The sequence below is a fragment of the Anopheles moucheti genome, chromosome 2, assembly GCF_943734755.1.
Source record: "Anopheles moucheti chromosome 2, idAnoMoucSN_F20_07, whole genome shotgun sequence".
Lineage (NCBI taxonomy): Eukaryota > Metazoa > Arthropoda > Insecta > Diptera > Culicidae > Anopheles > Anopheles moucheti.
This window is the reverse complement of record NC_069140.1, coordinates 73,866,491-73,889,464: the sequence shown is the minus strand read 5'-3', so window position 1 is coordinate 73,889,464 and position 22,974 is coordinate 73,866,491. Positions and strand designations below refer to the sequence as shown.

The following is a 22,974-nucleotide window of genomic DNA, read 5'->3' as shown; positions in this document are numbered from 1 at the left end:
TAGCGTAAGCAAAAGTATTGATATATGTTTATAGCTTGTTATAGCAAACAACGCCCTTCAGCATGCCAAGAAACGCGGGTATTTGAAATATTTCCAGGATGTTGATACAACAAATACACTCTATCGCGTTGCGTAGGCGAAGCACAATAGTATCCGCTTATGACAATTTTCAGCGATCTGTGCCACGTTGCCGTAATTTTCCTATGCCGAGTTGCAAGATGGCGTTGGATATTCTCTCTCTCTCTCTTTCTCTCCCTTTCTCTCTTCATTCTTCGTCAGTATGTATGTGAATGGGCAAACGAAAGCTCTGTCACTGTCGAGCAAATATTGAAGATGATACGCTGTACGAGGGCACCCGAATAAAGGTGCGAAAAAAAGCACATCTATTAAGTTTCAAATCCCATAATACGATTCTCTTTCAGTTTATGTTTCTGTGCTCGAAGTGCTGAATCAATCACAATTACCACCCGAAAGATCTACAAAGTCTACAGGTGCTCCTACAACTCTGCCGTAGAACAGCATCCATCACTGCAACAGCATGGTTGCATTTCTGGCGCTTATCTCACCCAAGTCTCTCCAAGCCAAGTTGACCGATCTGCCGACGGAAAAAGGGACAATGGTGCACTCGTAGCGCAGATAGGCTGGATGGGATGGGATGGATGTGGTTGTTGATTTATGATGGCCACGGCACACTCACAGCGCACCGCATCGCAAACAGCAAGCGCTGCTTACCGATCTGACAACATCCGCATCTTGACCCTCGGTATCGGGCCGTCCGAACACGGTGAGCACATGCTCGAGCAGGACGGATGCTGTAGATTGCCGTAGACAATGTATTGGGGAAATTGGACTATAAAAGCGCCCCGGCACGGGCAGATTGACTTTCTTTATCCACCAGCAGTGGTTGCGTGTGACGGAGGTCGAGACAGTGCTCGAAAGACACGTTGTGTACTGTGCAAGAATCTGACGCGCTAGGTGCATTCTACGGTGTGGGACACGTGCAATTACTATCCGGTGAAATCAAGTTACCGCGGGACATTGAACGAAACCCACTTGAGCGGCTCGTGAGATGGTAAAACCTGGGACTAAAACATTAAACGAAAGCTCGTTCTGTGGCATTCGCAATCGCCGTATACGCGTTGCGTTTGTACTGCGTGTGTTGTTTGTGCTGTGTCTAGGTTCGTTACACGTGCTAAATCTTGCCCTAACACCGACCAGCAGCAAAGGAAACAGTTATGGCATCCGATCAGCAGTGGCAGGAGATGGTGCCGTTGGTGCGCGAAAATTACTAACCATCCCTCAGAGTGAAGTGGAGCTGTTAGATCTGCTTAACGGAACGGTTCCACCCGAGCTCACCACCAGCGTTACACCCTTGGACGGAGTAACCAACGCCACAGATCGTACAGAGACCGAGCGTAACTGTACACCGGCCGCCATCTTTGAATTTCCGTCCGATGGATTTACGCGCGAAGATCGTCGCCATGGTTGGATATTGGTGCATGTCGTTATCGCTTGCTACTGCTTCTGGCTGCTTGCCATCGTGTGCGATGACTACTTTGTTCCAGCGATCGAGTTAATGTGCAAAAGTAAATTACCAACCTTCGGTGGCTCAGGATGGTCGGGAGATGTTAACGATCGATCTTTTGTTCTTCTTATCACCATCGTCGATTCCAGAGCTACAGGTAAAGGAAGATGTAGCTGGTGCAACGTTTATGGCTGCAGCTTCGTCCAGCCCGGAGCTGTTCATCAACTGCGTAGGCACGTTCGTCACGAAGGGTGATCTTGGTGTGGGTGCCGTCGTAGGATCGGCCGTATTTAATATTCTAGCAGTACCAGCTGTCTGCGGACTCTTAGGTGGACAGGTATAGGTCCTTTCGATATGATTCGATTTAGTCACCAAAAATGGCGGTTTGAAGATTCACATTCAAAAAATGTTATTCTCGATCTCTAACTAGGTTGTGCAGCTAAGATGGTGGCCCGTGACAAGAGATTCCATGATGTACGGAATGGCAGTGATAGGTTTAATAGCCGTCCTATACGATGGCCGGGTAATGTGGTACGAGGCCACCGTTCTTGTATCAGCATACGTGTTCTACATTACCGGTGAGTACCAATTGATTTGAAGCAATAGTCAGTTTTACATAACATTCTGCTCTTCAGCGACAGCTGGTAAAAGTTAATGGTGGCATTCACTTATCTACCAACATTCGAAATCTGCCATAAACTCATAAATGAAATATGTTACCAAATAAGCGAGCTGAGGTTATTCAAGCGTAGCCGGCATAGCCCATGATAAACGACAGCTGGACTCTAATCAACTGGTCGAATCCCCTGGTGAAGACCTGAGCCGCGGTTTTTTTTTGTGCACATTATGTTTGTTTGTTTTAAACTGCATTTGTCATCGTGCTATGTAGGTTGCGGCACACGGCAACGGTGCACTTGCCGTGGCCGATAAGACGCACCAACAATATATTATGCCACGAGGTGAACCGCAAGCGCAACAATGTATGACAAACGAAGATGGATGGACTTGTTGGGCTGTGGATAAATATCCTAATCTTTCTCTTCACTTTCGGGCCACTCCGGGAGAATTGGAATGGCACTGAACTTGACATAAGCTGTCTGTGGCTGTCGTTCTCATTTCGCCAAAATTTCGTACTCGCTTGGCGCTGTTTGGATAAGCATCTTCTTTTCCGGGCATCTTGTTCGTTACAGAGCAGCAGGGGGGGTTAGTAGATGAGAATGAAGATGTCGAGATGAGAATTAAATTATCTCATACATTTCAGTGAACAGCGGTTCCGGCTGATAGTGCACTTTGTCGTGTGCCAGTGATGCAGAATGCTTGGAGATGTATTATTCCAAGCTTCGGCCAAATTTCATGTCGTGCGTCATGACGGAAAATGAAATGTCTTTAACGAACTTTATCACATGTAAATATTGATTCCCAGCTGACGTCGGTCATGGAATTGACGTAGACATCGTTATGTTGGAAAAGACATGATTTGTTTATTAAGATTCGATTTATAAGCTTCTATTTCTCAAACAAACGAAGAAAGCTGAGAACAATTGTGAGAAAGCAGATGTTTCCAATGGTTTTTGTTGGTAGTTTATATGTGTAATGACTCAGTGGATCGATCAGCCGTATTTAAACGGGATTTAATATTCAACAATGAATAAGACGAGTCTGGTCAAGGAAGGTATTTGGCAAGACGAAGCCCATTAATTTCTGAAATCTCTCTCTCTCTCTCTCTCTCTCTCTCTCTCTCTTTCTCTCTCTCTCTCTAACTCTCTCTATTGTAGCGATGTACTGTAACGATACGATCAATCGCTTCATGTCGAAGACGTTCCGCCGAAAATCATACATCCGTCCGTACACGGAGGTAACGGAAATTTCGCCACTCCTGTCCAATGGAGCTAACGGAAAGTCAGCACCTGCTGCCGGCAGTAAGAACGGCACCAACGGACAACATGCCTGCGACAGCGATGCCAGCGATGACAGCTTCGAAGAGTACGGTAAGTGGCGCGAGGACGTGCAAAATCGAACTCCACACCTCAAGAGCTCTCTCGATTAAAAGTTCGCCTGTTACTTTCGATGTTTTCGCGCCCTCCAGAGTTGGCGACCTCACCCTGGAACCATCGGGACGACAGCCTGCTGGCGTTTGTGTGCCGCTGGCCGATTACCTTCATACTGTGGGCAACCATCCCAGACTGCCGACGCTATCCCCGGTTGCGGCTGGTAACATTCTTCGCCTGCATCTTTTGGATTGGCATTACGTCCTATTTTGTCGCGTTCCTCATCACTGTCGTCGGTAAGCGTCCGGTCACTGGTGGCCGCACGAGCGGGATGCACTTCGCTGATGGCCAACCACCTTCTCAAAGATAATCAACCATTCTTTCGCTACTTTCAAGGTGATACGATCGACATACCGGACTCGGTGATGGGGCTGACGTTCCTGGCGGCCGGTACCAGTGTGCCGGAAGCGGTGTCCAGCATTATCGTGACGAACCAGGGCCACGGTGAGATGGGAATCAGCAATTCGATCGGATCGAACACATTTGACATACTGCTGTGCCTTGGATTACCTTGGCTGATAAAAGCATTAGCATTCCCGGCCGTCCCGGGCGAACGATGGGTGACGCTCAACTCGTCCGGGCTGACCTATTCCGCCATCTCGCTACTGTCGACACTGTGCGGACTGTACATGGCATTTTGGTGTAATCGCTTCAAGCTAGATTGGAAGGTGGGTTTGACCTGCCTTTCGATGTACATTGGCTTTCTCACGGTATCGAGCCTGATTGAGCTGAATGTGTTCTTCCCAGTGAATCTACCCACTTGCGCCCACTGATATTCAGACGGTGACTGTCTGCTACGAAGGTTACAATCGGTCAACAGTAGTTGAAGTTCTTCGAGCATGACTAGAGTAGGTTCAATTACTATTCTTTAGATTGTTAGCTAGTAGGCCTTATGTTTTAAATGACTATTTTAGAGCACGATTTTATTGTGAATAAATATGTCAGCTGCGAAAATTTGATACATTAAGATGAAACGAGTTAGTAGTACATATTAAGAGGAATTGTAACAGAAAATTACAATTTAAAATATCCGAAAGAAAACACTCGTTTGAAATCTGCTTTTCCAATAATCGAGCCTTGAAGCGTTAATCCTGTTTTGTCGTGAGAATTGCAAGAATTGAATCAATGAATAATGAATCGAAGTTCACTTTACTTCGAGATTTAATGAGATATAATACTATTGTGCAGGAGTTATCTTTTGTGTCTATCATGTTCTTAAAAATGGGAGAGAGATACTTAAACAAATAGGACGTTAGGAGGCATCGCGATCAGTGGCACACACACGAGGCTTTCCGATGGCTAGGGTTTGATCAACGAGAGGTACTCTAACAACAAACCCGGTGGCAATCAACGTAATTTAATAAAACTTTAGTGTATTAAAATACGCGATCACCATTAATTTTCTTTATCATATACGGCTGAAGGAGTAGGTCGCCGTTGCGGTAACAGTGAGCATGTTCTGAAGTCAATGACTCAATGACTAAAAGGCTGATGTGGGTCTGAAAGACTTCATTGACAACAGATTGAATCCAACGCCATTAGCACCAACTTTACCTGGCATTTGCGTCATGACTTACGTTTTTACGCGCTAAATGACGCAGGAATTAATAGTCGAATTACGTGGTGAAATGTCCAGTCGGAACAGAAGTTGTGTTCAATCAGACCCACCAGGCAGCTGCTGTGATCGCGATAGCCATGTTTCCGCATTGCTAATAGATAAATCAATTATTTTCCCATCGGATTGATCGGTTTTAATGCACGTTTTTTTTGTAATCATTGTCGGTAATCATTGTAATTAATTGAAGCCAGTAGATAAGGATGCTAGGGCATGGCTCTCACAGACCATAAGGGAAATAAACTCTTAATGACTAAGCTTGGGCCACAAGCGCAGTGTATCGCACGGGGGGTGATGATAATGGCAAAAGGATAATACAATTCGTAAATTGAAATAAAATAAAAACAAACATTAACAAGTGCGTCACGATGGCATCGGCATTGTGGATGGACATGAACAGCTTTAATTGCTCACTGCGACACGTTTTGAACATTAGGTGCAAAATGGGATTATTAGTGTTTGTGAGAAACTAGATGAAAAATCCTTTAATGTTTACGTACTAAATAAAGCTGGGTAGCTTAATTATAAGCTAAAAATTGAATCAAATATAAGGTTGAATTTAAATTTAAGATTTGCTCATACCGTTGTATCACGTAGTACGAAGTTATTGCAATAAAATGTTTGAGATGTTTACCTTCGAACATCGCATACCGTAATCTGTAGCACGTGTGGCGATATGAAAGCTAGCAAAATAAATATGCTACCGGTTGCAAACTAAAATTCAGCGGTCGTAATACCACTTGAAAGGGACGTGATTTTTATGGCTGGTACCCAACGAAGGGCAATAAATCTTAACGCTATAAAATAAACCTGTCGTCCATTGGGAGCTTCATCAACAGCAAAAAAATTGAGTGATGATTATCAAACGGTGGGAACTGGATGGGTTTTATCAGTTTATGACTTTAAGATTTCCTGACTAACCGAACATTGCCGGTCGTAGGTCGATGGAAATGTATGTTTTTTTTTTGTGTTGTGCTGCACACGGATTATCTGATGACTAAAGGGTTCATAGGGTAGCACCAGCACGATAATTGAATTGAGGGCACCAAAAAGGTACAGAACGGTTAGGAAACGAGGAAATTCTAAAGATGGTAAAATAGTCCATGTTTTGGAGAATGCAAGGGTGATTGGAAATCCTTGAAGCTATAATGTTAGCGATAACGATTCCGATGTGCACAATGCTTTAATGTTGTGCATAAAAAGTTTATAAATTTTTGGCATCATTGTAGTATAACGATTTGTGAGAAGAAGGAGTTCAACAACTCCTATTTGACGTACAAAAATAGCTAAACGATGTTGAAACACAAAATCACAGCAATTAGTACCTCTTCAGTCACTGACATACAAAACTGATTAAATTCATGAATGGATTAACGGACGTCCCAATCTAGATTGGTATCTGATAGGCGAACGAGGCTTATCAAACCTACCACACTGGTTGATCGTGCGTAATCCCAGAAATACGACGTTTGTAGCATCGCGTAAGCAATGTGGGGTGTACGATCGTAATGCCAACCACACGAACATTTGGATAGTAAATTTTGCTACCGAAATCAAAACCGGCCTTAAGTACGCTTGATAAAGACGCACACATTGATGGATATCGGACACACCGGACAGTACTGGCCAGTGGAGTCGTCAAAAGTTGACCATAGTCTCACAGACACGGCTCAGAAACGCATTAGGCGGCGACTAATGCGGTCGAGTTGCTACAACTGTGCTGGAAGCTGTAGCAAGCGAACGATTAACAGCATTACAGTCCGATTATAAAGGTTGCACAACTAAGAATCTTTATACACAGCAGAAGCGTATATAGATTGGAAGCTCGGATAAAGTTGGAAAAGCCAGTAACAGTGATTAACGTTGAACAGGAGCAGTGCATAGATCTGGTGTTATAATTACCGTCTTGTGCAGGTCAAATTTGATAAGATCGTAACGCGAGGACGATCTACGGTAATAGAAAGTGTAACAAAGTAAAAGAAGGGAAAGGAAAAAAAGCACAATAATATCTAGCATATTGTGCAGAATTTATGGTTGTGCATGGTTGATTATTAAACCAACGAAACGTGAATGTGTGCAACCGAAACAGTGTACTTGTGCAAAGTGTTGGCGTGTGGTGCGGAAGCGGTTACATGAGAATTAGTTCACACATTTTATCCCAAGTGGAACGTAACTCATCCGTGCGAAGTGTATGTTAGTGTTTTTGTGGTGAAGAACCGACAAACGTTACCACTACACACGTTTAGTAGTACGAGTCCGTAGGCATACTGCCACAGAATGACACCTGTTCTAAGCCGTCTACGGACGGTCAGCACATTTGTGCTTTGTGCATTTGTGCCAATGGCAATGTCTATGATAGTGATCGATAGTAAACCTTACGATACTGGTCCTTGGGGTAAGTTTTGTTGTAGTATTCATTAAAAAAAAATTCACAAGAAAATGCATAAATATTGTACCTTTTATTGTAAGCTACAAATTGGTTGTGATTTTATTCTTATAATAAAATATCGATTAAAACTATTCCGCTTATGTATAAGCACAATCGCAAGAAGATTGTATTTATTACACTTCAGGGTGTGATGTAATTCAATTGTTTTTTGAATTAATTGATTTTTTTAATTGTTAGAAATTAAAGAACCATACTGAATGGTTTCATTAAATATTGCAAAATCTAAATTCATATGTTTTAAAACCCAAAATTAATATTAGTTGATAGAACCGTCAATATAAAATCGAATAATCTCCTATAGTAAAATACCGATTGAAGTGATCAGGTAGAACATAAAGACATTTTCATTTAACTATTAATATTAAATGTATTTTAAAATCCTGTACGTTATTATCATTTTTCATTAACACTTCAAAAGGATCAATTTAGAGAATTTTTAAACTGAACGCACGATGTATACGCTTGCTTGTAGATATTTCATCGGATCCTTTGGTGGACACAACGACGGAGCTAAACTTTTATTCGCTCCCGGACAATACAACCGTAGCCGCCCCGATGCACTTAACGCTGGACGAAAGAATAGAGCTGGAGAAGCTCACCTGGCACTGGTATCCTTGGCGAAGGATTAACTACGATGTACTGCCCGACGGAAAGAAGGTGCAGGTATTTTGCTCCGGCGGTTCCTCTATGGACGATTTGCCCGATGACATATTTACGCGTAAGTTAACAAAATCCAACTAGTCTAGTTATAGAATGATGAGCATAAATTGATTCTTACGATTTCAATGTATCACCAACAGAGGAACAACGAATGCAGGGTGCTATCGTGCTTCACTTCGTTGGAGCGATCTATTTCTTTACGATGGTAGCGTACATTTGTAGCGAATATTTTCTACCATCGGTTGAGTGTATTTGCGAGGATCTTAATCTCACACAGGTAATAATGGGTAATGGGATAAATCATCTAACTTTCACATTTTTTATTCAAAAAAACATACCAATATATGATGCGCAATTAGTCTAAATCACGCTGATTGAAATCATACCTTGGAAGTTGGTCAGTTTGTCAAAAAGGAGGATGGAGCACTGTGCTAAGGATTCACCGTGCATGAACTTAAGCGCCTAAGAACTGATAACTAATCCGACTTGCGATTACACTACACCAAAAATGTGACCGGACATAATAATAAATGACAAAAATAAGGTACGCCTGCCTTATCATTCCGATCGGGGATAACGTTGCAGTAGAATAATGAAACAAGATATAAGAGAGACATTGGAAATTAAATTAACTTGACCATCCCCCATGCACACCAACACACTTTACCCTAATTGGTGTTTAACATACCATATCTCTTGTTACGCATATTAGTTATGGTACAGAATCTACGTTATAGTGATTTTTTTGATAAGATAGTGAATAACAAATATTAACGTGTTGCCTGTACACCTACACCGTGATGTCCTTTTTGCCAGAACATTGCTACTCGCACAGCAAAGTTTACAGCAGTGATCAACACTGCAGTAATTATGTCCCAAAAATAAATTTAAATGATCTAACACATCGGCCTACCAATTCTGCGAATTGCTAAATATAAATTCAATTGTTTTTAACAATGCTTCACATAAATCATCAATCTTCACCTCGACAAATACTTAACTCCTTTCGTCACCAAACCATAATCGGGATAGGTTTATCACCATCCGACCGTGTGACGATTATCGTGAGTGATTTACTAGACCCTGACCATATCGCGTATTGGCCGTGTTTAGACGCACCGCTCCTTTAGCACGTGCCCCATCAATCATGTTTAGTATCACACTGCGGTTTGATTGAGCTTGATCCGGTTCGATTGACGAGTTCTTTAAAAAAAATGGACAATCTTAAGTGATTTTTAATATGAGTTCCCCACCAGATGGTGGAGAGCTTAACATTTGTATTTATTTGTGTTTTGTAGCTATTCTATTACACACAGCCAACACTTTACAACGATTTCAGTTAAATTCGTTTGGTTACTACGCTTAGGTATTCACTTTTGAGGTTCTGTTCACCGGAGCGAAGAAAGTTGGACATGGGGAGGCAGTTCGTATCTGCTCGATATCAACGATCTGGCATATACAATATGATTTTGCCATCTGAAGATAGGCCGGAGTGGAGAGTGGCAACTTTTTGTCCATAATTTGTCCATTTTCCAGCATTAAACAGCTCACATTGGAGAACGGTGGACGATTCATTTAGGGTGTTCCAAAATTGCTCACGATGTGGTGACATTAATGACGCTCAAATGACTTTTTGCAGGATGTTGCAGCCGCTACTTTTATGGCCGTCGCTTCCACCATGCCGGAGTTCTTTACCAACACCATCAGTACCTTCATTGCAGATTCCGACATGGGACTCGGGACGGTTATGGGATCGCTGCTCTTTAACACACTCGGTGTGGCAGGATTGGCTGGGTTGGCAACGAAATCGGTAAGTATATCGGCGCATAAGAGAGAGCCTATTTGCGCTATGGACACCTGAGTTATTCCATATTCTCCTACCTCAACAGCCCGTTCAGTTGGACTGGTGGCCGTTAACGCGTGACTCGATCGTGTTCTCAGCACACGTTGCGCTACTGATTGGATTTGCGTGGGATGGTCGCATCTACTGGTACGAGGCAATGGTATTCTTCATCCTGTTTTTCTTCTACTTCGTGCTGATGTTTCAAAACAAGCGACTAATGAAGATTGCGAAGAAGTACATAGAGGTGAAGTGGAATTTGTGTGCGCGCGTCATTCGCAACATCGAGGAAGACGAAAGGATCGCAGCAGAGGCGCAGATACAGCAGGAAGTTGCTACCATTCCAAATCTTGCTCGAAAAACGCTCGAGAAACCAGCCTTCCGCGCATCGACGGCTTCCATTCTGTCCGAGCAAATGGCTGAGACAAAGATGAAGATGGGCGAATTACAGAGTAAGAATTCGGTTCATGTGCAGTTTCCCAATAATGTGTTACTACTCTGTGGAAGATCTTAATGATTTCTACGTTACCGTCTCTTTTAGTTCCCGCTCGACATGTTGTAGATGATCCTGGCGAGTATGATGATATGACACTGTGGAAGATCTCGTCCGAAACTTGGTATCGGGCGGTTTGGTGGTGGTACAGTTGGCCACTACGCTTCATCACCTACTTTACCATCCCGCCACCTGCAAGGATGCGAAAGTGGTACCCATTAACGTTCATCATGTGCATCGTATATCTTGCCGGGTGCGCCTTCATGACCTTCTGGTTGCTCTCAATCATTGGGTACACTTTCGACATTCCGGAGTCGGTGATGGGTTTGACGTTTCTGGCCTTTGGTGGTTGCATGCCGGAAGCCGTGTCCGCAGTATTGGTTATTCGCTCTGGCAGCGGTGCTATGGGTGTATCAAATGCGATGGGTGCCAACTCGCTCGCAATCTTATTTTCGCTCGGTTTGCCATGGTTCATCCGCACGCTGGCTGATGGCGGCAGTGGTAACAATTCGTATCTTGTCATTGCCTCGTACGGAATGCAATACTCCATCATTGCACTGCTCGGTGCAACTGCCTGGCTGTACATAGTTATCTACATAGCTGTGTACAAGTTACGAAAGAGCGTCGGCTTGATTTTGTTCCTCGGATACGGTATCATTGTTGCCTTTATGATCCTGAACGAGCTGGATGTTATCATACCATCCGGTGAGGAGTGCTAGTAGCGTACCGTTTTAGGCAATACCTACGAAACATAATATACTCGCAGTAGACAACGGCAACATTTCTACTCTCAATCGGCGGCAGCCACTGGAATACTCCCTAACAAAATGCTCAAGCCCTGTCCTGAAGTGTCCAGAAGCTCAGCAAAATAGTCTTTGAGTGATGATTAGTGTTAAGATCACATACAGATACCAATTTGATTAGTTTTACTAGATTCATTCTGTTCCGTTCCCTTCCCAAGGATGTGCCCATTTTGTTATCGCAGCGTAGATCGCAGCTAATTATGGTAGTGTTAGTTAAGCGTAGAATGTTTAGAAAATTATAGTACCACCTTCCAATCACCGCAAACAGCAGGGCCTTTTGTTTTTCGTTGTTCATTGTTGCTTTCTTTTTTTGAGTTATGTTAGTTACGTTTGACCAGATGGATACTCCACCAGCCCACTAACGCTGGGCTTTGTTTGACGTTTGTTTATGTACACTGCTCTGACTAAATTTTGACTGACTACATCGATTTGCGCACTTGATTGAGCTTTGCTTTGAGCGTTTCCTGTTTATACATTTTGATCCATAGTCACCACGAATCACAGCCGCACAAGATCGACGAAACGAGCGAAGGAGGGAGCATAGATTGCAAACACTAACGATAAAAGGTAGAAGGTTTCAATGTATTTGTTGCGTGTAGTCCGTAAACTACCGTTACGCATTCTACTACAGTTTGTAGCAACTCTCCGCGATGAATATTCGTCACGGTTCACAATGAAAATAAAATACTCTAAAGGCGTTTTCGAGAAACTGCCAAAATGTTTGTAAACTGCATATCGTTATCTCTTATAGGCATCCGAAATAATAATAGACACCGCTTTGTTTGTCTGAACACATGTACAAACATGTACTTTCGTAGCTTTGCTTTTTAAGATTGAATGAGGCTCGAGACAACCATGATAGGAAGATAAAATTTTAACTTTGATGTTACTACAGATAAATCAACAGCAATTATGATAAAAACGGGGAGAAGTTCTAACATAAATAAACATAGGAAGGATTACGAAACAATCTTGATAATGTTTATCGTTCGGTAATCCCACACAAACGACAAGCGACAACGGAATGGTAAAATACTTCAATAAAGCACAATTTCTATGTAACGTCGCTTTTACTAGAATTTAATTTTATTTATGACACTGAGCACAGACTTCGCTTACTCTTATCATTTGTTATCATTGACACTGTCGGCTTCATACAGCCCTTCAATTAATCTCTTGGCGTCCACGAGATCCATCCCATCTAATTCAACCCGTTTCTGCGGAAGGGCGCATTCCGTCGTCACCGATGCCCGTTCATAACCAGCTCGTGTGAGTAATATTTTTACTTTCAGCTCGAGCCATGCACCGTAAGTGCGTATCTTCATCTGCAAGTCCGGAAGATCTTACCCCCTTCTGTAAACAGATGGAAGTATGTGGCCGTGACATCAACGCTTTGATTTTGTTATCTTCCTGGAAGGGCGCCTGGGGCTTTCCTTCTGCATGCTTCTGACGGGTAGAGACATTTAGGGTAAGTACGAACACTATTCCTACCAACAGGCTGAAAGAGTGAAGTAATTTTTACGTCTCAATGACTGATATCAGATGCTATTTACCGCCGTTTGAAGTGTGAGCTGGCTGTGATGATCAATAAAACAATCTAAGCAACACTCGACTGACTACACCGACTGCGGATACGTTATGTGTATGCGAGAGTGGACTGGTTCAATGTTAAGGTTTTTGTTGGGTGATGGTCGCTCAGTTAAAAGGTGTTTCAGAGATTAACCAGGGCGTCTACAGTAAGTTCTCATTGATAGCTTCCCTACCCATGGCAGTGTGGGTTCTTGTGGCTCTTATGTACCTGCAGTACTTTCACCGATAAAACCGGAACCCGGATCCGACTACGTGGTTGGACAAGATTAGGGCGGGAAACAGCATTTCTCGATGGAATTCGTTAAACCACCTGAGTGTTATGTCCCTTCTAGTTGCATTCCGGATATTTGCCTGACGTCTTAGAACTCATGGCAAGCAGGTCGTGGGCAAACACTACACGAGTACCGTTCCCATCGACGCGACGGTTTATTTGGGAATACAACATCACACCAGACATTGTGATAAACCACGCTGGTAACGGACCAGCTAGACAAAATGTGATCGGCACGGTGCCATCTTGCAATAAAAGCTTTTGAGGCAAAGCTGGATGATACAGAACCACTCACTGTGAACAGCTGATGAGCGCAAGCCCTGAAGGGGTTCACAGGTGTACTGTAATGCCCGGCCAACTTGTAGACGGGTGCCATTCCGTTGCCGATGATAGCGCAGTAGACACGAATGCTAGCTGCGTGGTCATCACAACCCCTTACTGTCGATATCAGATGCAGTGTTGGACGAAACGAGAATCAAAAAGGGATTCCCATCGGCCCATTGGCTGTAGACATTCGGACGCAGTGCGACCAATCGGTGCTACTTTCTTCGGAGCACACTTCAAAATTGAATCGAAGGAAGCGGTGAAAGTGTTACTAAGTGTCGGACAAACTTTACTGTGTAACAAATCTGGTGAACATTTTTCGAATTCTTCGATCAGTGACAGTGAAAAGTGCTAATGTAAAAGTATGGTACAATTGTGGAAAGGCAGTCATAGGACTGTTGGTGCTATATATCTATTACTACTCTATGTTCCACACATAGTGGCCATTTTCGGTAATAAAGAGTTGATTATGTTTGAATTTATATTTAATATAGCGTTATATAAGAAGTGCAGTGAATCAAGGAATCTATTCTAACAGTTTAGCAATACAAATCGTAGCGCTCAATTGAAGGTGATGTGTGCTCTGTGCAACTTGTTTCAAGTGTTAAACAAAATTTACATGCATAAAAATCACAGACAATCACTTACCTGTTGGTCTGGCATTTGGCTATCGGGTTGTATTTGGAAGGTGAAATCATGCCCACCTATTTACTTGTGTGCACACACTCCCGACTCGTTGTCGCCTGTCTTCGAGTGTTTTTCAACAGAATGCTGCCTTCTTGGATTGCAAGGTTATAAAACTTTGAAGTCCTTCAGTGAAAAGTGGAGCTTGCGTTGCGCCGCAAAAACGTGACCAATAGCGCGAGTTCACAAATATGGGGTTTGTAAACAGTGTAGGACCCTCAAACACATCCACAAGTACTGACGGGATCCAGACGTAGAGGAGAATTGTATCAGAATCGAAGAATGCATTGCAGTGCCTATTTGATTGAGTTACATTTTTTTCCAAGGGACGCTTGTCGACTGTTTGTGTAGTTGTAGTTGAGCGCTCTCAGTTCGTGGGGTTTCTTTCAATGATTTGTCTCGTTTCACTATTGTTTTCCAGTCCCAAAAATACACCACAGTCACGGCAATGGTACTGCACAGTTCAGAGAATCGATTGCTGCCGCGCGGGCCACGATTGACTTTCAGTCAGGAAACACATCCGACACAATAGCGGGTAGTGAATCTCAGAACTCGTCGGGTTCTCCATCGATATGCATCGTTACGAGCAGTTTGGACGATCTGCCGTCCGATCTGTTCAGTGAGGATCAACGGCTCCAGGGCGCAATTGTGCTTCATTTTCTGGCTGCGATCTATTTCTTCATGTTGCTCGCGTATGTCTGCAGCGAGTACTTTCTGCCATCGGTTGAGTGTTTATGTGAGGATTTGAAGCTATCCCAGGATGTAGCGGCAGCCACCTTCATGGCAACGGCTACCTCGATGCCTGAATTTTTCACCAACACCATCAGCACGCTGGCAGTCGACTCGGACATAGGCGTCGGCACGATTATGGGCTCGATGCTGTTCAATACGCTCGGTGTGGCGGCTCTCGTAGGACTGCTAACAAAGACGGTGAGAGTTGTGTCAGATATTCGGGACCTTTTTGACAGGTGCTGGTAAGACTTTAACTAATTACATCCTTTAACTTCACAGCACGTGCAGCTTGATTGGTGGCCACTGACACGCGACTCCATTATTGTCACAATATCCACCACGCTATTGGTGGTGTGCGTTTGGGATGGTCGAGTTGAGTGGTATGAAGCGATGATTTTCAGTATTACCTACGTGTTGTACTTTGTGGTGATGTTTAAAAACGAACCTCTAAAAAGGATAGCCGTACATTACATACAGAACCGTTGGAACCTTTGCGGGCGATTGGAACCCGAACCTGAGGATGGTACGATAGATCACAAACCACGGCGGAAGTATTCGATTGCGATCTTAGGGCATGCCATTAACGGGGTTCTTGTGGATATAAACGATCAGAGCGCAAAGAAAGTGTCATTCAGCCCCCACACATCAGCGGATACTGCGGTAGAATCGGCAGACCCGGCACAATCTGAGAGTGTCTTAGAGCCGTTGAAAAGTGTAAAGTGGAACGAGTTGACGCGCCTGCCAAAATCATCAGTCGCTGGTTGGAGAACGATCTTCTGGTTCTTCACCTGGCCGTATCGGTCGATCGTGTTTCTGACCATTCCAGATCCACTCCGTTTCCGCAAACTTTACCCTTTAACGTTCGTCTGCTGCGTAGGGTGGATCGGGTTGAGCGCATATGTCGTGTTCTGGATGATCTCGGTGATTGGTAATACCTTCGGCATACCGGACACAGTGATGGGCATGACGTTCCTTGCGTTCGGTGGTTGTATGCCAGAAGCCGCATCAGCTGTGACGCTTATACGTAGAGGTAACTATAGCCAACTTACCATTCAAATTGTATTTGAAAATGTATACGCATATGTTTCCTGTAGGTAATGGCGCAATGGGCGTTTCGAATTCGCTGGGAGCCAATACGCTAGCCATACTGTTCTCGCTCGGATTGCCCTGGTTCATCAGGACGATGGTCGATGGCGGTCCATCAACTGGAGCTTACATCGCAATCCAGTCATACGGTATCCAGTATTCAGTGCTGGCCCTGTTTGGTGCCATCTTTATCCTCTACGTAGTATTGTACACTGCCAAGTATACGCTCCGGAAGCTAGTCGGACTAGCACTTGGTATTGGATATCTGGTGATCGTTGCGTTCATGATCCTTGTCGAACTGGATATATTCTTCCCGGCAAACAACCGATGTTGAATATGATGTACTCCAAAAATCAGAAACTACTCATAAGGGAAGAAGTATTGTAGATACAGAACATAATGAAAGATTGTAAATTATTAGTAAAGGTGATCATTTGAATCGTTAATCGCTGTTAAGAAAATTAAACTATTGTTTGTGCTCTTGCACACATACAATACGCATTTACATAATGATTATTCTTTATGAATATAAATTAATAAAGCTCAATTTAGGTAGCTGTCGGAAGTTGTGTTGCCTATTTTTATCTAAATATGTACAAAGCACATCGGCTTTTAAGTTCACTCGTGAGAATTTCTTCATTCCTTGTCATTAGAATCACTTCAAACCGGTTTGAATCGATACAATCTTGTTTGTGTGTTTTATCGCTACTCCCTCGCCGTGATATCAGAATTCCTTGCAATCGGTACAATAAAAGACCCGACCAGAATCTGATTTGTTTTGATTCGGCGGACTGGGCTTAACAACAACGCCATCCTCGTTCGCTGTAGATATGTCATCCGATAGGTTCAAGCAACGATAATCGTCAATTGGTATCATAACCATGGATCGGTGGAATATTACTGGCACAATTCGGACACCCAAAGCTGCACCGTGTCTTAGGTCATAAATGGAATAATACTTTGTGTTTCCGATAGCGGACGGGGTGACCCATTTGTGGTAGCGCTGAGCGGAAACAACATACGATCCGGTGCGATGTGTCATGATGTTGTTGCTGATTTGTTCAAACAAAGTGCATCTGGGCGGAAGGTTAAATTAAAGCCCGCTGGCTATTCATTAGTCGAGTAATGATAAGACGAGTTCTAAAGACGCAACGAAGGAAACAGCAAAAGGTTATATTCAGACAAACTCTTACGGTGAGAAGTGCATTGATATCCGATCGCATGATTGATGAAGCAAAGCTAGACCATATATGAATTGTATTACATGTCCACAGTACTAGCTTTTATATGCTAAGTTAACACCCTTATAGTTGGTCTATGTAATTTACTTTCTGGAGGGTTAACAAGTGATCATGTATTCAACAATTTTTCTCTGTTGTCAAGTCCAACGTAAATACAGCACTATTAAGTTTGTGTAATCAATTACCGACATTTACTATTGATCAACTATTTCTTAATTTTAGGACAAATTCGCACCTATCCACAGTTATTTCCGGAAAAAGCAAAAGCTTTCAGTAAAAGTATAAATGATGTTAACGTATCGCGATGTTTTTCTGTTTCAACACAGTGGGACTTCAATACACACAAGCTTTTGCGATGTTTTATTGCACTGTTGGCTCGTAAACATAATTGTATTGGACATTTGTTAAACTATAGTATAAAGATGATAAATAGGTATATTATCTATCTATTAAATATTTAAGAGAAGCTTTAATAGTAATGGTTCTGTTCCACATTTTCTATCCTAGTTGACGAACAGCGCATTTAATGAGGCAAAATGTTTCGATGTATTGCATACTTTTAGGGGCAAACAAAAGCGATACGATTTATATTTTATTATTTGATTTAACACTACTTAGTGTTTTCATGAACTTTTAAATGACGATCGAATAGATAACTTTTTAAACTAAGAACAACTTTTGAAACTTATTTTGATAATCGCCTGACTTGTGTTGCTAGGGACACCTTTATTAAATAATTAGAACCATTTCTAGGTCCTGTAATTTACATATTTAATTTAAAAAAAAGGTTAAATATTGCTGATAAAGTACAATGATTAGCAAGCATACCGCAATAGTAAGCAATGCTCGCTTTCGATACTTATAAAACTCTTTAGATATGATTTCACAGTTTTTGCACTCAATCTGTTTCTCTAGCTCGTCCGGTAAAACTTGTGTCGATATGGTACTGGAAGGTACTCCCTCCGTTTCCGTTCCGCAGTCGCTGATATTCACTGATTTGATTTGAACATTCCTTTTTACTACCTTGTTGGCAGTCGAATAAACGGGCTCTTTTTTGAGCTCTTTCTTGGGCTCTTGTTCCATTACCATAGTTTGTTCCAACTGTCGTCCTTCGTAAGGTGTGTAGGATTTTGAACTAATCATAATTTCTTTAGGCTGATCGTTAGACTCTCCAGATGATGCGGGATACTTGATCGTTAGCTTTGCTTCAATCGGGTTAACTATGTCACTATGTTTGGTAATACAACGAAGCTTTCCAAATCGTAAAATATCGCCCGTTTTTAATTCTCGTCGTATAGGTTCACTCATAACAGCTCTTTCGGGACCAATGCTTTCCCCATTTAGGTACGTTCCATTCGAACTACAAAGATCCTAGACGAAAAGCAAATATATATCTACTTTACAACTTCTTATTTAGCGTATGAAATAAATAGATCACCTTGAGATACAATTTTCCATCTTGATAGAATAGTGTAGCATGGCTGTGGGAAAGGGCACGGCTGTCAAACATAAGATTAGTTTCTTCCTGGGTTCTGTTGCGTTTACTGTTACGGGAGCGACCAACTAGTACCTCATTTCCGGGCTCGATCGTCACAGTGCGGACCTGCAATTAAATGGCAATACGTTCACTTATGGCATGTTCTTTACAATAAAAAAACCAAACGCTCCACCTACCTGAAATGGATGAGAATTGTTCGTACATTCTAACTCAAATACACATTTCTCGGAAGTTTCTTCAGCGTCCATCCCGGCTATTTTTATTGCAATTGTGAGAATTCCTGTAAAATTTTCCTGCACAGCTTACGTTGATGGCCTTTGAATCGTACGCACAGTATAGATATGCTGACTAGATCGTTTAGAAGAGGCATAAAATTGAAACTGACATTCAACGCACGAATTATCATTATTTTGACAGAGTGATTTAAAATATTTCATATTTGTAAAATGAATGTTATTATATTGAAGCATTAAAAAAAACTTTAACATTGATCCTAATTTTCCTTCATCGTAGCGATCCAGGCAGTTTTTCTACAAATCAACTTAAAAGAATATTTTTAGTTTGTAATATAGAACCATAATTTTACATTTGCATATTGTTGGTAATTTAAATAACGATATTGGAGTATTGGAGTAGAAATATTAAAAATATTAAAGTCAAAAATGATCTTCCAATCTATCCATCTAAGATAGATTCATGTAGATTTGGTGATGATTAAAGTTGAAAATCTGTAAGTGAATGACTGAATCTAAGAAAAAAATATAGAGACAAATCAAATAAAAAATTGCAACCTATTAAAACCAATAAATCGCATCATTTCCTTATCTTTTTAGCATAGTGCATTTTTTGCTATCAGTATAATTTAACTAATTAATGATGCATGTTCGAGATTAATTATGCCGAAGTATCGTTGAGAAAGCATCTTTTTTGTTTATTCCCGGCTGGTAAAAAGTTCCTGTAATGCGTTCCGTGGCAATCGCCATCATTAAAGTTACCGTTTGTGCTACATTTCGCTGCTTGGCCGAAGCGTACCGAAAATAAATTCTATTTCGTACTGGCTTCTCGTTTAATTTCTTTTCGCTCTTGCCACTTTTCTACCATATTACGATCCACCCACTTCAAAGAATGATTTCCATCCCCAGACGCCAAAAGGCGGTCAAATTTCTACGTGCAGCGAAAGATTCTTCATGATCTAGATCGCAATTATTTAGATGATTACCAGAAGGCTCACATCGTCGAAACGGACTCACATGTTGTTTGCATGTTTTTCTTTCGATCGCTTTTATTGCGTTTTCTATTGCACATAAGCGACGTAAGATGAATTTCTAAAAAGAAATCCGACTGCAGCTTATACATTTTTCTGCTGTGTCAAATTATGATAACCATTACGTCCGCTATGGATTCCTTTGAACCGACCAATCCTATTGATCGATGGGCATCTCGCTTTTAAATGTGATATGATCGCTCCGTTCGAGATGGGCGCAGATGAGGGAAAAGGTGAAAATAGCCACACCGATACGTTCCACAGCGTAGCAGTGGTACTATCTGTTTATAGAAGCTGCATCATCTCGTGAAAATCACAGTGAAAGCTTCCACATGTTTATGGTTCTGTTTGTTTTGGTTCAACTTTTGAGATGCTCTTTTTTATACCTGCTTAGGTAATTTACTACTTGAGCACTACTAGTTTAAAATTTTGTGATTCCCCTTTCGGGGTTAAAAGATTGCTTACAGCCAAACGTGCTTGTGTAATAAATGGATTTTCTTAAGAAATACTGTGCATGATTGAGATAAGGAAACACATTTATTGTTGGATTGATTGTACCCACCACACCTATATAGACACTTAAACTATACTTATACTACACTTACTTAAATTCCGGAAGAGATACATACAAAAATGTTTGAATAATTTTTTTTTTGAATATAATTGGAAGTCCTTGTTCATATTTATCTTTTATCTTTACTTTTTTTTCATATTTATCCAACCATTATTTCATGAGTATTTGACACTTAACATAATTATATTGATACTTATAAAAAAAAATAAAGTTTCAAGAAATAAATGATAAATTTTAAAATCTTAAAAAATACCTATTACTTACTTATATGTCGATATGTTTTGTTTTTAGAATTTTGTTTAGAAATGGTTTTAAGAAATTTTGAATACTTTGTAAATTTTTACTAAATTCTGCTAGGTTTTGTATTTTTTAGTTAATTTTATTACATTTTGAAAATTTTTAAATTTTTTAAGACACGTTTTAAAATTGTCTGGGTTGCTTTTTAAAAAAATCCTATTAAAACACCAAAACTTCCAAATGCGTGTATATTTTGTTTGCGAATATCATGAAATGAGTACATGAACATCACCAACTTAGAAAACGGACGATCAATCATATCCACTTTAAAGAAACATTATGTATTATTTATGTTATTAAAGGGATGACACCATCACCTGCGAATTGATTTATACACCTCTTTCTTGTAGATATTAGTTATTATCCTTAAAATGACCAGAGCTTTTGGGGATCCCACTCCCATTTAAGTGCTTTTTTGTTCCCTGGTCAGATCTGTTTAACCTTAGCCTAGTAATGCTTAGTGCACTTCTACCTAAATCTGGAACTAGTGCGTTACAACAGTTTAAAACCATGCCATCAGATACATTCCCATTATTTCCCATGAAAACCATGACATTTGTTTTTATTTATTATTTATTTTATTTTATTGACTTATTTTGTCCACCAATGGTTTAACGAAAAGATTTTTAAACTAAACTTAAACTAAAGATCGGGATGAGTAATGGAAGTGGCAATCGTTGACCTGCCTCAAGTCAGCTTTAAAGGTGGGAAATGAGGAATAAGGAACTTGGATTATATAACCTGATGCCCTTTAACGGAATACCAGCCACTTGCAATAAGACGTTTGACAGCTCCGATGGTATTGGTAGCCGAAGTTTTACTATTTTGTGAAGAATAGCTTATCCTTATTAATTAAAACTAAGGATTACATTACGCACAATTGATATTGGTTGTGAAACATCATTGTTGGTATGATCAGAAACGAAATCGATGCATCAGCTGTGCCTTGCATCGTAAACTATTCTGCGCCATTCAAGAACCTAAGAACTCGCTAAATAATACGGGTAGTTCGTTATCGCAACAGCGTTGGACAGTCTGATAGGTATTAGAATTATGAATTAAATATGCCTCAGTCCTCGGTGCGTGAGTGTCATCGTATGACATTGTGTTACATTAATGTATTATTAATGTAAGTCAGCTGAAATATTTATAATAAACAACAATTAAATTAATTCGATAGAAATTGCAGAAAAAGCAAAAAAAAAAACTAACAACACACTTAACATGCATCTATTCGGGTTACACTTCTTGGCGGAAGTTTTGCTTATTGTTTAAAATAAAACAAAGACAAATTTGCAAATTAGGTCAGTATTGAAACCACGATAAAAGCGTCAATTATTAATCATATAAAAGCCAAAGTGTTAATAACACCCACAACGCTTCAAAAAAAACTCTAATGCACACGGCTGATCCATACAATAGTTAGAAATTTTATTAACGCTATCCACCATTGCCGGTACAGAAGGAAGGAAAACGGAATGCCAACAGGGTACAAAAAATCCAAAACCAGAGAAATCGACATCCAGTGCAAAGGGAAGAAAGCATTAGGACGGTTTTGTGGCACAGGTGGCAGGTGTTGCCTGTGTGACGGCCTTCGCGCGGTCAGCGTCAAATCATAGCCCTCGCGTACGTGTATGCGATCGCCAAATTGACTTCATTGAGGTCGAGTGGTTCATCTGGGTTGTTGGCGTTCGGCATGTTGTCTAGTTTTCGCCTAAGTATGTGATTTATTTGGCCATCAATTAGACAAAAAACACAACCGGACCGAAAACTTTCCGCCGAGGAAAAAAACCATTTCTCCCCATTGTAACGAAAAAGGGGAAAAAACAATCGACTGGGTTGGTATGGGCCCGAAAACAACACAAAAAATTGGCAAAAGATGATTTGAGAGACACACGCAAAGAAAACTGTCTTCCACACGTGGATGTTGTTTTAGCAAAAGATAAACGGTGGTGAGATTTCCTCCCAAAAGTTCAAACA

General features: G+C 41.3%; 4 protein-coding genes across 4 annotated transcripts; 3 read left to right on the top strand and 1 right to left on the bottom strand.

Moving 5' to 3' along the window:
* The first annotated feature begins 1,038 nt into the window (after positions 1–1,038).
* On the top strand, positions 1,039–4,530 carry LOC128297129 (sodium/potassium/calcium exchanger 3-like). Its single transcript, XM_053032697.1, has 6 exons — positions 1,039–1,586; positions 1,675–1,862; positions 1,956–2,103; positions 3,301–3,513; positions 3,612–3,809; positions 3,910–4,530. The coding sequence occupies exons 1-6, from the start codon at positions 1,070–1,072 to the stop codon at positions 4,344–4,346; spliced, it is 1,701 nt and encodes a 566-aa protein (XP_052888657.1). The 5' UTR covers positions 1,039–1,069; the 3' UTR covers positions 4,347–4,530.
* Positions 4,531–6,881: 2,351 nt separating this feature from the next.
* On the top strand, positions 6,882–12,143 carry LOC128310376 (sodium/potassium/calcium exchanger 3-like). The gene is made up of 6 exons (XM_053047001.1): positions 6,882–7,583; positions 8,110–8,355; positions 8,438–8,574; positions 9,937–10,107; positions 10,187–10,589; positions 10,679–12,143. Exons 1-6 carry the CDS (start codon positions 7,466–7,468, stop codon positions 11,347–11,349), a joined length of 1,746 nt encoding a protein of 581 aa, XP_052902961.1. The 5' UTR covers positions 6,882–7,465; the 3' UTR covers positions 11,350–12,143.
* Positions 12,144–13,690: 1,547 nt separating this feature from the next.
* On the top strand, positions 13,691–16,722 carry LOC128310771 (sodium/potassium/calcium exchanger 3-like). The gene is made up of 4 exons (XM_053047487.1): positions 13,691–14,070; positions 14,724–15,232; positions 15,314–16,064; positions 16,129–16,722. The coding sequence occupies exons 1-4, from the start codon at positions 13,983–13,985 to the stop codon at positions 16,452–16,454; spliced, it is 1,674 nt and encodes a 557-aa protein (XP_052903447.1). The 5' UTR covers positions 13,691–13,982; the 3' UTR covers positions 16,455–16,722.
* A 1,410-nt stretch (positions 16,723–18,132) lies between these two features.
* Positions 18,133–19,107, bottom strand: LOC128298951 (uncharacterized). The gene is made up of 3 exons (XM_053034769.1): positions 19,036–19,107; positions 18,800–18,964; positions 18,133–18,732 (listed from the first exon to the last, which is right to left on the bottom strand). The coding sequence occupies exons 1-3, from the start codon at positions 19,105–19,107 to the stop codon at positions 18,133–18,135; spliced, it is 837 nt and encodes a 278-aa protein (XP_052890729.1).
* Between the last annotated feature and the right edge of the window lie 3,867 nt (positions 19,108–22,974).

Excerpts from the sequence above, each read along its gene's own strand:
- LOC128298951 (XM_053034769.1), bottom strand. The coding sequence starts at position 19,107 with ATGGACGCTGAAGAAACTTCCGAGAAATGTGTATTTGAGTTAGAATGT. Across the intron at positions 18,965-19,035 it reads ACAATTCTCATCCATTTCAG|GTCCGCACTGTGACGATCGA; the intron begins GTAGGTGGAGCG and ends ATTTAATTGCAG. Across the intron at positions 18,733-18,799 it reads ATGGAAAATTGTATCTCAAG|GATCTTTGTAGTTCGAATGG; the intron begins GTGATCTATTTA and ends CTTTTCGTCTAG.
- LOC128297129 (XM_053032697.1), top strand. The coding sequence starts at position 1,070 with ATGGTAAAACCTGGGACTAAAACATTAAACGAAAGCTCGTTCTGTGGC. Across the intron at positions 1,587-1,674 it reads GATCGAGTTAATGTGCAAAA|AGCTACAGGTAAAGGAAGAT; the intron begins GTAAATTACCAA and ends CGTCGATTCCAG. Across the intron at positions 2,104-3,300 it reads ATACGTGTTCTACATTACCG|CGATGTACTGTAACGATACG; the intron begins GTGAGTACCAAT and ends TCTCTATTGTAG.
- LOC128310376 (XM_053047001.1), top strand. The coding sequence starts at position 7,466 with ATGACACCTGTTCTAAGCCGTCTACGGACGGTCAGCACATTTGTGCTT. Across the intron at positions 8,356-8,437 it reads GCCCGATGACATATTTACGC|AGGAACAACGAATGCAGGGT; the intron begins GTAAGTTAACAA and ends TATCACCAACAG. Across the intron at positions 8,575-9,936 it reads AGGATCTTAATCTCACACAG|GATGTTGCAGCCGCTACTTT; the intron begins GTAATAATGGGT and ends GACTTTTTGCAG.
- LOC128310771 (XM_053047487.1), top strand. The coding sequence starts at position 13,983 with ATGGTACAATTGTGGAAAGGCAGTCATAGGACTGTTGGTGCTATATAT. Across the intron at positions 14,071-14,723 it reads ACACATAGTGGCCATTTTCG|TCCCAAAAATACACCACAGT; the intron begins GTAATAAAGAGT and ends ATTGTTTTCCAG. Across the intron at positions 15,233-15,313 it reads TAGGACTGCTAACAAAGACG|CACGTGCAGCTTGATTGGTG; the intron begins GTGAGAGTTGTG and ends TTAACTTCACAG.